We start from the raw sequence: 12,074 nt of genomic DNA, 5'->3' as shown, positions 1-12,074 counted from the left end.
CCCTTTCCAGAAAGCCTCTGGATTCCAAGCCAAAACTGGAAAACTGTGCATCCTACTACACAAGAAGCTAGATAGCCATCCTCTGATGGATGGGGAGATAGACCGCACTAACAAGTAGAGAAGCGAGGCAAAGGGAACGGAACAGTTCCCTCTAAACGTTCTTTCAACTCTTCTGTTTGAAAATTTTCATCACAAGACGATAAGGAAAAGAAAGCCTCCTCGGGTTGTGGCTAAACTGCAAATTTCATCTCTTAGTCACAAAACGCCTGGTTTCTGTGAATCCCAGGCCCTAGACTAGTGGCATATCCCCCTGCAACAAGCAGACCCAGGAGGAGTGCCTGAGACCCCACACAGGTGGGTGAGGGCTCCCTCAACTCGGAGGAGCAGCTGCCTCTTCCCACACTCTGCTCCACACAAAACGCCCCAATATTCACACCAACAAGTGGAGGGCGGCCGGATCTCCCCAGACCAGTAAGACTGTACCACTCTATGATTCTTTTATCTCTAAGCAGGCAATCTGCAAAATGAAATACCTAAGTGCACAGCAACCCACACCCCATCAGAAAGAAAAGGTGGAATCTAGAAGAACACAGGCTCTTATGTCTAATTCTGGAATTCTAAGCCACTTTCTGGAATGGAAAAGCTGTACTGCCATCACGTCCACCCTCCCTTGGCGTCCAGGCAGGGCCTCCGAGCCTCAGAGAGAGAAGCACAAAACACACCTGCCCATGATTTTATCACCACTCAACATTCTCCTGGCCAGCTGGGAATTCAGGGAAAGATTGTGGATTTGTGGGGCCTGAACCAGGAAAAATCCTATAGATTCAGACTGTGGACAAAAAGAGATATTAAAAAAAAAAAAAAAAAAAAAAAAAAACTTTTTTATTCTCTAGTATGAGATGACCAGAAAGGCAAACATAGATCGAGAAACCTCAGTAAAACTGAATTTTTTTATATGAAAAAAAATGGAAACTTTGTGTGAAGACAGTGTGGTTTCTTTGGGTAAAGTGAGAGTTTCCCAAGACCTCCTGGTCGAGATGACAGGGCGCCCTGTGAACAACACCCTCCCCCCATGTCATTAGTTTCCCACCTTCTGGGGCTCAAACAGGGCATCATCCAGGAGCCCCGGGGCCTCTTCATGGCACCCTCTCTACCTCCCTAGCCCACTATACACCTGGCCCAAAGCACACACCTGTCCTGTTTACACATGGCAAATGGCCCACTCACCTCTGTACTCCTAGCACCTGGCTCTGGAAGTCTATGGATTCAAGCCATTAGGTGAAAATTACACACACCTAACAGACTCAACCTAGACTTAGGTACAGATATGAATGTGAAAATATAAATTTAGACGTAGCTGGAGATGGATACATCAATCAAGCATCGTGGGCTATGCACTCCGCAATGCTCTGAAAAATGCACAGTTGGCCAGGAGACTACCTGGTCGGTCAGACAAGCAGGACCTCCGAGGCCACCACAGTCCAGGGTCTGTGAGCAACAGCTCAATCACCCAAGTCCCCCCGTGGCCTGATGCAGCTCCTGGACAGATGCACACCAGCCACACTCCCGAGAGTGTGAAATGGGAGCCACACTCCTATTTAAAGTTTGCGGAGGAGGAAGGGGCCACAAGACATCCCAGATGCCTGCCTCTGAGCCTGTTCCACAGCCTGCAACTCCCTGATCTATGTAGGCAAACCAACCCCATAAGGACAGGGCCCTCTTCCACAAATCCCAGGTAACGGCTGTGCATGGCCAAACACCCCCTGCCCAAACATCAGGACATCTTTAGATGGAATCCCCTCAACCAGGCCCCACTCTTGTGTCCCCAGGATCAAACCTCAGTCTCTCATTCCCCACCCCACCCCCATCCTGAGGCTCACAGACCAGGCCTGCATCTCCATGAGCACCCACCCCTTGGAGCCGGCGCTGTTCCCACCTTCCTGCCAGGCTCCCACCTTCCCCCATAACAGCCTGGGTGTCGTCCCCACCTCTGAGCCCTCCCTGACAGTCCCCACGACTGCACCGGCCCTTGCCACCTCTAGCCCACAGGGCCACAGTGGAGCATCACAGTGCTCCCCTCCCCAAGCGGAAATCCATCATCAATAGCTTCCCACTGTCCAATAAAAGTGCTCCGGACCTGCTCTCTGGGGCTTGCAAGGCGCTGCTCCATCCTCCTGGACTCCTCAATTCTCTGCAGACTGAGGATTCAGTCCAGATGTGTCAGTCTCGTTACCCTCCAGCCGGAAAGCCCTCCACTGCCTGCTTCCAAATTCGGTTAATCCCATTCCCTGCAAGGCAGCCCTCCCTCTCCCACATGGCCTTGCACTACCGTGGCCAGTTATCTCAGTTTGTACCCCTGTGTGGCCTCCTGAGCTAGATCTAAAGCGTGCTGGGAGAGGGGCTCAGGTCCCACATGTCTGTGTTCCCTCTCCCACCCTCGATTTAAAACTGCCCTTTGCCCGTATTGTAGGTGCTCAACAAAATCCCGCCTCTTGATTCTCACACTAGCCGCTTCCCATGCTAGACGGGGAAGATAAACACCGCCCTCCCACCCCCAGCCCTCAAAATAAACATTTGCTTGGGTGAAGCCACTGGAGAAGCTCTTACCGCACACACACCCTTCCATCCTCAGGAGCTCCCAGGCCTGGCCTCAGTCATTGCGGCCTTTGTGGAGGAGGATGGGCAGCTCCAGGACACAGCAGAAGGAACAAAGACAATAACCCCTTGGGAATAACACAGTTGGCAACACTTAGCTTTTTTTTCTTTCCTGTCTTGCACATAATTGCTACAAACAACAGAAACGGAGCAGTGCTAGTATGTAACTGTAAGACCACAGAACAGTTTAGGCCCAGAGTATAAAATGAGTTTTCCTTGCGAATGCCAACACAGATCCAAAGGTTAGCTAACACCCAGGGTGGGGTGGTGAGATGGATTCTGGGCTGGGCAGGGCCCCTCCAGGAAGGGGACCCCAAGTGATTACTGACTTGCCGAGAGCCAGCGAGGACAGCCGGAAGGAGCCCATTCGGGCCTCAGGGGGACTGTGCCATCGAGTTTTAAAGAAAGTACTTCCCCGTGAGGACTTCACTCACACAGCTCCCTTTACAGAGCCGTAACTATTCAACTGACGTCTAAGACAGTGCCGGAAATTTATTAGCCACTTAAATGTTTATGAACAAACAACGCAGAGAATTAAAATCAAAGGAGGAAGGCGGTACCTACTCCACCTGAGTGTCATGAACTGAACGTTGACCAGCAGCGAAAGGTCTCTCCAGATAGGGGCTCCCCGCGCCCCTGTAGACAGGTTGCACGGCTGGCTGTGTCCACACAGGTAACACAGCACTGCTCCCGACTCCCAGGCACCAAAGACGAGAGCCACAACGTGCTCAGCGGCGCTGCTGGTACCAGCCGAGAATAGGAAGCCACAGACGTGCCCTCCGAAGGGAGAAACAACCAGTGGACCATCGGAACCCCAGACTTGGTTGCTGACCCTGACACCGGGGCAAGGCTCCTGTCCGTGCATCTGGCTCAGGTTTACCCGCCTGTCGTGCAGGTGCAGGCCATGTTAGGAGGCGGAATCACGGCTCATAGCAGCACCCCAGATCCTCAAAAACCACCACAGAGGGTGGGCGGGCAGGCTTTCCAGAAAGCACCCTCCCTGGAAAATATGCCAGTTCTCCCCTCACAAAAAAAAAAAAAAAAAAAAAGGGATGACTGGAAACACAAACAGCTGAACCTCATGACCATCGGCTCCCTCCAAATCAATTCTGTCGTCATTACAGAAACCAGCAGGTAACCAGCTCACCTGCAATACCGCACCTTGCTGGCGCCACCGACCGCCCTGGTGCAGGGAGCACGCTGCTGGGCTTGTGCTTAAGATGTAAAAACTCCACCAGGAAACCAAGGTGGGCCTGGTTTTGTCCCAGGCATCGATAACAAACTACCTAACTTCTTCCGTTCCTCAATACTGTTGGAATGTCCCTGTCAACTGACGCTCCTCGAACCTCAACCACATGGACTTCCTAAAGCCGCCACTCCGCCTTGACGACTACCGTCTGAGAACACGGGAACGGTGGCTTCGGGAAGGCTGTGTCCTGAGCTGGAAACCGACGTGGTGCTGTCTGCGAGAGCCTGGTGAATGTTGACATTTCTGAGACCAAACATAAATCGTTTGCGGACATGGCCGGTAATTATTTGAATTCTTCTCCCAGAACCATGAAAAGTGTTTCCCACCCTTAAAAAATAAAAAATAAAAAGCTGCCTCTAAACCACGATGCTAATGACAACCAGACGGCATGAGCAGCTTTAAAGAGGAGACAGTTGCTTGTGTAGAAACACTGTACAAATACTCCAACACTGAAGCCCAAAAAAAGACAATCCCCATCAAACAGCGGGAGAAGTGTGAAATTTGCAAATGAGCCCCTGGTTAAACAAAAACACCAATCTGTTCCCAGACAGCTCAGGGTGGCCACCTGTTCCGGGCTGGTGGCAAGTTCTGATTACCAGTGGAAGAAACAATATCTGAGGGATGACAGCCCCCTCTTGGGCCCGGGCCCCCACCCTCGAGCCTATATTTAGTCTGCTCTTTATGGAAAATGTTCCGACCTCGCACACAGACAAGCTATTTGGCTGGTTATTCAAAGGGTCCGTTAACAACCTCTTCTGGAGGGCGTGGTACTGCTCTCCTTCCCTCCCAACCCCCAGAGGCAACCAGGACACCCCCTTCCGGCCTTGGGCAGTTGTGAGCAGGAGCACAGGCAGGGCTGGGGGACTGGGCCCAAAGTGCTCTGCTCCCGGATGGGTCGTCACTGCATCCTGGGAAAAGTCACCCCAACGCAGCCCTGCGTGCGGGCTTCCCACACCATAAAGCCAGAACCAAAAGTCCCTCTCGGCCCCTCGGCAGCACACAACTCCCAGGAGAAGGGGGCCCGCCGCGGCACATACAAAGCCTTGCCCTGGTCCCCTGTACAGAAGTAACAGATGCTGCCGAGATTGCAGATTAACATCTGTAGAGTGCATTCTGCTCTCAGAGAAAGGTACTTAACAAAGGGAAGGAATTACGTAGCTAAGCACCAGATCAGAACCCCGAACCCTGGATTTTGAAAATAACTAAGCCTGATCCGCTTTGCCAAACTCAATCACTTAAGCAAAGGACTCAAAGGATCTGCAGTGTTGAGGGCGGGGGCGGGGGCCACGGGTTTGCATGAAGGTGGAGAAACATGAGACAAGACCGATCAGTAGTTAAAACAAGCCAGAGCGAGACTCACCAACCATAAACACCTGCGGGGTACACAGGGAAAAAGAAGGCTGCCAACTAAGGGATTTCAGTCTTAACCAAATAAAAAAAGTGTGGTTTGGACAAAAAAAAAAAAAGAAAAAAAAAAAAAAAAAAACACCAGAGGTGGTAGTAAGAGGGCCACAGGTTTTGTTGTGAAGGTTCCTGCAGCTGCTCCAGCCGCTTCTCCCTTCTGACTCACTTCCTCAGCTCCCTGTCAGCCCTCCCGGGCTGCTAATAACACGCAGCTCTCCTCCTTCCCTGAAATGCGCTTTTAGCTCCACACCAGCGATAACAAAACACATCATCTGACAAATTATCATATCAAGTGAATATCCAAGAACCCCATCGAAATACACGGGAGACTCCACTAAGTATGAACAATCTCCAAAGGACTGGCAGGCAAGTCCACAGAGCAGCAGACTGAGACTGAAAGGAAATGAGGCATCAGCTGGTCCTAAGTCCCCCCCACGACCCTCTTGATAAGGTCCCCTCCCCCCCCAATCTGACCGCTTCCCTCACAGGGCGCTCGGCCTCATGGAGGTAGAGTGAACACAGACGTGAACCCATTGGGACCTGGATTGAAATCCTTCCTCCACTAAGTTTAAGCTGTGTGGCCCGAAGCAACTCCCGGGCCGCTGGCCCTCACCTGCAACCTGCATGAAAGACCACACGCCGGGGGCAGGGCCCAGAGAAGATGCCCTTCCGGCCCGAGCTCCTCCACCCACAGCGACACTTCTCAAAGTGCGGTCCCTGGACCCACAGCACTGGCAGGCTCTGGAAACTCGATGGAAAAGCACATTCTTGGGCCCCACTCCAGACCTAGAGAGCTAGAATATTCGGGGGCGGGGGGGACAGCACTCTGCCTTCCCGAGCCCTCCATATAATGTGACTGCACTTTCCACTTTGAGAACCAGAGGTCTCCATGGTACACTGAAGATACATTATGGGCCACCTATGTCTGAAATTCACTTACACCAGCCACAAAGAAATACCCACCTTTTGCAGATAGCCTGGCCGAAAAAGGTGCTAGATTCAGCAAACAGATCCTTCCCTTCCCCTAGCCACACTAAAAAAAAAAAATCTCATTTCCACCCCCAAGCATCACATGGTGTTTAGTTTCCACCCAAGCTAAAACCCATCAGATCCAAAAGGTGCCCAGCCCTAACATCCGTACTCTTGTGACAAGTCTCAAAATGCCCTCAACTTCTGCCAGAGGATAAACACTATTTATATTACCAACGAGGAGCAAAAAGACTCAAAGCCTAGGGAAAAGGTTAGCCCCTCTGGCAAGTGAACGAGTCAACAAACAATTCCTGGGCATCCTCCAAGGGCCACACAGGACACACTGAATCTCTGAGGACAGAAAAATTGAAAAGGACCCCCTTTTTCTGCCCTCAAAAAGCTCCCAGTCCTTCAGGCTAGAGATGAGCCAAAGGACACAGAGCAGGGGGGCCATCAGTCTGCCTGGGAAAGGTGGGGGAAGATGCTGCCCTCAGCCAGGCCAAAAGGAACACCTGGATTGCAGAGGAGTTGGATCCTGGGAAGGCATGGAATTTACCCTGGAAGCAACCAACAGCCACCTGAGAATTATTTTTAAGGAAGAAAGTGCAATATTTTATATCAATAACTAAAAGGCCCCATACCTGTACCCTTTGATCAAATCTGAAATATTATGAATTCAGTTGATACTGGCCAAGAAAAATTATGCTCGTCTGTGGCAGGAAGAAGGTATTTATTCCCCACACATGTACACATGCAACAACCAAATTAAATCATTTTCTATATGAAAACCAACTCTTACACGTTCCACCACAGTCAGCAGCTTCACAGAGAAGGTAACAGTCCCGGTTACCTGCAGCATTCCCAAACCCTTTCTCATCTTGGGGAAAGGAAACCCATGCTTGGGATGGTGGCACATACGGCCTGGGGAAACCACGAACAACCAGGAGCTCCACTCTGTCTCGTAAGGAGCTACCGAGCCGGCGCCGAGGTCAGACCAACCCAGGTCAACTCTCTTGGGCAAGTGTCCTACACTTTCGGGACCTCAGAGGTGGCATCTGTTATGGGATCATCACAGGATGAATTGACATGATGCATGCAGGGACAACAGATGCTTCACAATGCGGCTGGGTCATAGGATTAAGTGGCCCCTTTCCCCACCTACCCCGGTCCCCCACTTCGGGGGCTCAGTCCTGGAACACCCCCGCCCTGTCAAAGTGCCCTCACCAGAAGTATCAGGCAGAGCTGTCCTACTAAGGACTGGGCTCTTGTGCCTCCCCAGAGGAAGCCACACAAAGCACCTGTGGGGCCGGTAAGGTGCCTGGTTCCCCTAATCTGCCACCTGGTGAGGGTGGAGGCAAGAAAGCCGGCTGGGGGGGCTCAACCACTGCCCCAGTGAATGAGCCTGCTGCATTATTAGTCCCAACACAGTTCTGTGGCTGGCAAGCTGAATTACAACGTGCAGTTGCTAATAGAGGCATTATCCCTAAAAGAAGAACAAGCTTTATTTAACAAGAAAGGCAGCTGACTCATTTACCTCAGTCCCATCAACCCCAGACAGATTTTTTAAAGGAGAACCAAAGTGGGGAAACCCAGACAACCTGTCCACACTGGAGGCAGCAGGTCCCAGACTCTCGTTTCCGGGTATGGAGAACACCCGTGCTGCAGAGCTACATTTCAGGGCCTGCCGCACGCCTGTGGGACACCCCAGGACTCTGATCAGGTAAATCTGAGAACAACCAGCAACGCTTCCTTGAAATCCAGAGATTTAGGAGAAAAAAAAAAACCTCTCAATGTCTGAAATAAAAATTTGAAAGAAGTATTTTTGACAAGGTATTAAAAAAAAAAATCTTATTTCCCATGCCCGCAAACAGGGTCCAGAGACATAATCTTATTTGGGAATCTTGGTGAGCTCTTTCAAATAAGATGTGCACAATTCAGCCCATCACTAAGAGATTTTCCAATTCAGACCCATTTAGAATCACTTTGAAATGAGCTTTGAGGGGCACCTGGGTGGCTCAGTGGTTGAGTGTCAAGCCTTTGGCTCAGGTCATGATCCTGGCGTCCTGGGATGCATCCTGCATCGAGCTCCCTATGGGGAACCTGCTGCTATAACATGCTTCTCCCTCTGCCTGTGTCTCTGCCTCTCTCTGTATGTCTCTAATGAATAAATTTTTAAAAACCTTAAAAAAAAAAAACGAACCCTGAAAGGATGTGAGCTAACCATCCTTCCCTTTGACAAGGCCACACCTCACCCCAAGAATAAAAATTCTTGAAAACACCAAAAAAAGGAAAATTTTAAATAAATTATGGCACGGCCAAGTGCTGGTTATTAGGCCAACGCAAGAAATCTTATCTCCAAATTTTTTTGTGACATTGAAAAGTGCTCATAATATGCTAATCAAGAAGCTTTGTAACATATAAATCCAACTTGGGATATGTACCCACAGAGGTGGGGAGAGCCTAGCTGGATAGCCTCTGAAATGCAGACTGTTTTCTGTTTGGTGGGACAACTGATCTTTAAACTATCTGCTACGATGTGCATACGCCTTCCTGATTGGAAAGGGTTCTACTTTAAAATCCAGAAAGACATATTTTGCTCCTGCTGTGTCATCCTGACCTGCAAGGTGCTCAGCGGGGCAGATCTGTGTATGTCTGAGTTACTATGACGCTCCGGGCCCATGCTCACTTACAGCAAGCACTGAGTTCCTTCGAACAATGTCTGCAGTCTCTGTACCCCACAGCCACTCTCTTGGTTTCCATCTGAGTGAATAACGCACACCCCACACAATTACACAAAAATTGTTTCTGCGCAGTGTTCTTTCCATAGCAAAAATGTCATCCTGCCACAATTGAGCAATCCTCTCAATTTCCAAAACACCAACAATATAGACCTAAATCACACCCGTATATTGAAATTGGCACAGAATGACATAACATTTCATTTTCACAAATGAACTTACTCTTTCATTAGAAGGGCCAGCGTAAGGTGGTTTGGGAGGCCACAGACGTGGGCTCTCTATTCAAATGATCCTTTGGTTCAGACCAGACTTTGAATGACCTCAGTCAAATGTTCAGGAGGTCATTATCCCTCCCTGAACTGCCATCCTTTACAACATGAAGATAATGAAGCTGCCCCACATTCTCACAGGGTTGGTACAGCCACACAATGAGATGATGAATGCAAGAGTATTTCTGCTGAAGTTCTACACAAATGAAAGGTGGTACCACTGCTGATAGTAACGCAAAGAACAGAAACATACTTGAATGGTGCTTAAGCTTCATTACCAGCCAAACACAACACAGACGTTCCTTTTTCTAACATAAAAATAATAGCATCATCAAAGCCCCAAACAAGATTCATTCACTGATTGAGCCTTATTAAAAATGACAAGTATTCCAGCCAAGAAAGGGCTTATCTTGTCACATGGTAAAGGTAGACATCAAGCTACCAAAAACCATCATCTAGGAACCACATAATGTTTTTGTGTGTGTGTGTGTGTTTTTTTTTTAAGACAGAAAGAAAAGAAAAACGTAACCACATACTCTTGCTAGAAAGTCAGATTGCTTTGCTCGAAGTGCTCGAGACCCCAGAGCTTGGCTTCACGAATGAAAAATGGAAACGAGGCATCATGAATCACACTCAGCTAGAGGTCTCAGCACAGCCACTAGGTGCTCTCGACCAGGTGCATTCAATACTTGCTACTAGCTTTCAAAGTGTTTCATCAGACTTCTGATGAGAGCCACAAAGAGACAAGGAAAACAAGAACAGTGCCCCTTTCCCTTTGACCACAACAGAGCCAGTGCTCAGGCACTTGGAGGGACCTTCGTGCAAAATCACCTGGCCATCAGCAGATGCATGCAGATCCCATGGCCTCCCGCAAGTCTTGCTGGAGGTACACGGAGACTCTACCTCTCAGGGAATCTGGAAGTATCTTAAATTGCCAACAAGGTGGCCCTGTGCTCTGACAGCCAGGTCCCTCACAGGCTCCAGCACTGCTCAGATCCTCCCAGGGAATTAACAAGTCCCCTATGGATCCAGGTGGCCAATCAGCAGCCTGGCCAGGACGTTGTTCAAGTCCACGGGGCTGCCAAATGCCAAGGGGATCGGCAGTATAACATCCACCTTCCCCCATCTAAGTGGCCAAGTGTCAAACCAAGACACTTTGGGGTTAGTAATTCAGACTGCGTGGTGCCAAAGCAAAGCCTTCCTGTGGCCGATGCCCTCACAGATGGAGGGGAGCTGGGCCAGTGCCTGTAGCCAGGCTTTTGGACAAACTCTTGCCAAGCCTTGGAACATTCTCAATGTTCCTCAACAGCGGCCCCAGTGGCCTTTGCTAGGACAGTCTGTATCATGGCCCACCCTGCAGGCCTGGTACCATCTCTGGCCAACAGAAAGGAAAAACTGCTGACTGAGTGTGTGAGGGGAGGGGGGTTAGAACTCCACACGGCATGCTGACATCCCGCCTTGTCCCCCAGGTGGATCTTGGCAGGGGACGGGGGGAGGCCAAAGGGATAGAGCAACGAGACAATCCAGAAGCTCACCAGCCGAGAAATAAGAGCCGCTTGAAATCCCAAGAGAACACAGGCCCATGGGAGGCAGAAGTCGGCTACACATCTCCTGCAGGGTCGCAGCCTAACCTGACAAGCTGGGCCTGGGAAACTGAGCCGGTGAGGCTGAGCGACCACTCCCCCGACCCGGTCCCCTGTCCCCTGTCCTCCTGGTGGGTGGGAGGGCGGGGGCTCTGCTTCTCACCCGGCGCAAGACTTTTGATAGAAAACACTCTACGGAGACCAGGCTTTGCACACAGGCAGGTGGACATTCACCTGGACACGACACTCCCTGCGCCCGGGCTGGCTGTCTGCAGGGGGCTCGATACAGGGCAGGGCCCCACACGCAGGGGACGGTCCTGTCCCGCCTGAACACGCCGGCCTGAGCCCCCAGCCCAGCAGCGGCGGCGGCGGCACTTCCAACACGTCGTCAACGTGTAGCCAGATGCTCGCCCGGGCCTGGTGACTGTCACGGGTCCGGTGGCACCAAACTCCCCCCCAAGGCACCCACCCACCCACCCACCCCAGCTGCCACCGGGGTCACCAGGGCGGCCCAGGGCGCAGCAGCATCCAGCCACCTTCACGCAGCGCACACGCCGCTGCCCATGATGGAACCAGGGCTGCCGCTCCACCGTGGAGCTGCCGTCGCCCGGCCTTGCAGGACGCGAAGCACCCGCAAAGCTCCCTCCGCGGGGCAGCCGCGTGCCACGGCCCGGCGCGTGTGTACACGCGCGCACACACACACACACACACACGCGCGCACACACACACTCGGGCGCGCGCGCGCTCCCCCGCGCTTTCCAGAAGCCCCGCGGCGGCCCGGGCCTCACCTTCGATGGCGATGACGTGCTCCCGGATCTGGTTCTGCAGCACCGGCTCCTCCACGCGCTCCAGCAGCTCGTAGATGGAGTAGATGTTGGGGTGGACCGACTCGAAGCGCTGGATCTCGGCCCGGATGGCAGCCGAGTTGGCCAGCTGCTGCTGGTAGTTCATGGTGCAGGCGCCGCGCCCGGAGCCGCGCGCGCCCCCCGCCGCCGCCGCCGCCGCCGCCTCCCCGCGCCCCGCCGAGCCCGGGGCGCCGCAGCCCCCGGGGAGCCCGGGCCCGCCGGCGGCGGGCGCAGGAGGCGCGAGAAGAAAGGAGCGGCCGGAGCAGGCGCGGGGCCCCGCGCGCTCAGTTCATGGCCGGGACGCGCGGCCGGAGAGCGAGCGGGCCCCGGCGCCCCGGGTCAGCGGGCCCCCATGGAGCGCG

The 12,074-nt window shown here is 52.3% G+C and overlaps 1 protein-coding gene across 14 annotated transcripts in view; it reads right to left on the bottom strand.

Moving 5' to 3' along the window:
• AGAP1 (ArfGAP with GTPase domain, ankyrin repeat and PH domain 1) overlaps positions 1–11,869 on the bottom strand; it is a 532,124-nt gene extending 520,255 nt beyond the window's left edge. For 10 of the 14 annotated variants that reach the window (XM_038574269.1, XM_038574272.1, XM_038574281.1 and 7 more), the window contains exon 1: positions 11,656–11,857. In XM_038574269.1, coding sequence (XP_038430197.1) covers positions 11,656–11,818 — 163 coding nt within the window. In that variant the 5' untranslated portion in view covers positions 11,819–11,857. Of the gene's footprint in view, positions 1–11,655 lie in introns of all 14 variants that reach the window. The other 4 variants (XM_038574273.1, XM_038574276.1, XM_038574283.1 and 1 more) reach the window with 1 other exon arrangement.
• Positions 11,870–12,074: the final 205 nt, after the last annotated feature.

The sequence above is a fragment of the Canis lupus genome, chromosome 25, assembly GCF_011100685.1.
Source record: "Canis lupus familiaris isolate Mischka breed German Shepherd chromosome 25, alternate assembly UU_Cfam_GSD_1.0, whole genome shotgun sequence".
Classification (NCBI taxonomy): domain Eukaryota; kingdom Metazoa; phylum Chordata; class Mammalia; order Carnivora; family Canidae; genus Canis; species Canis lupus.
The sequence above is the reverse complement of the archived record's forward strand: the minus strand, read 5'-3'. Positions and strand labels throughout refer to the sequence as shown.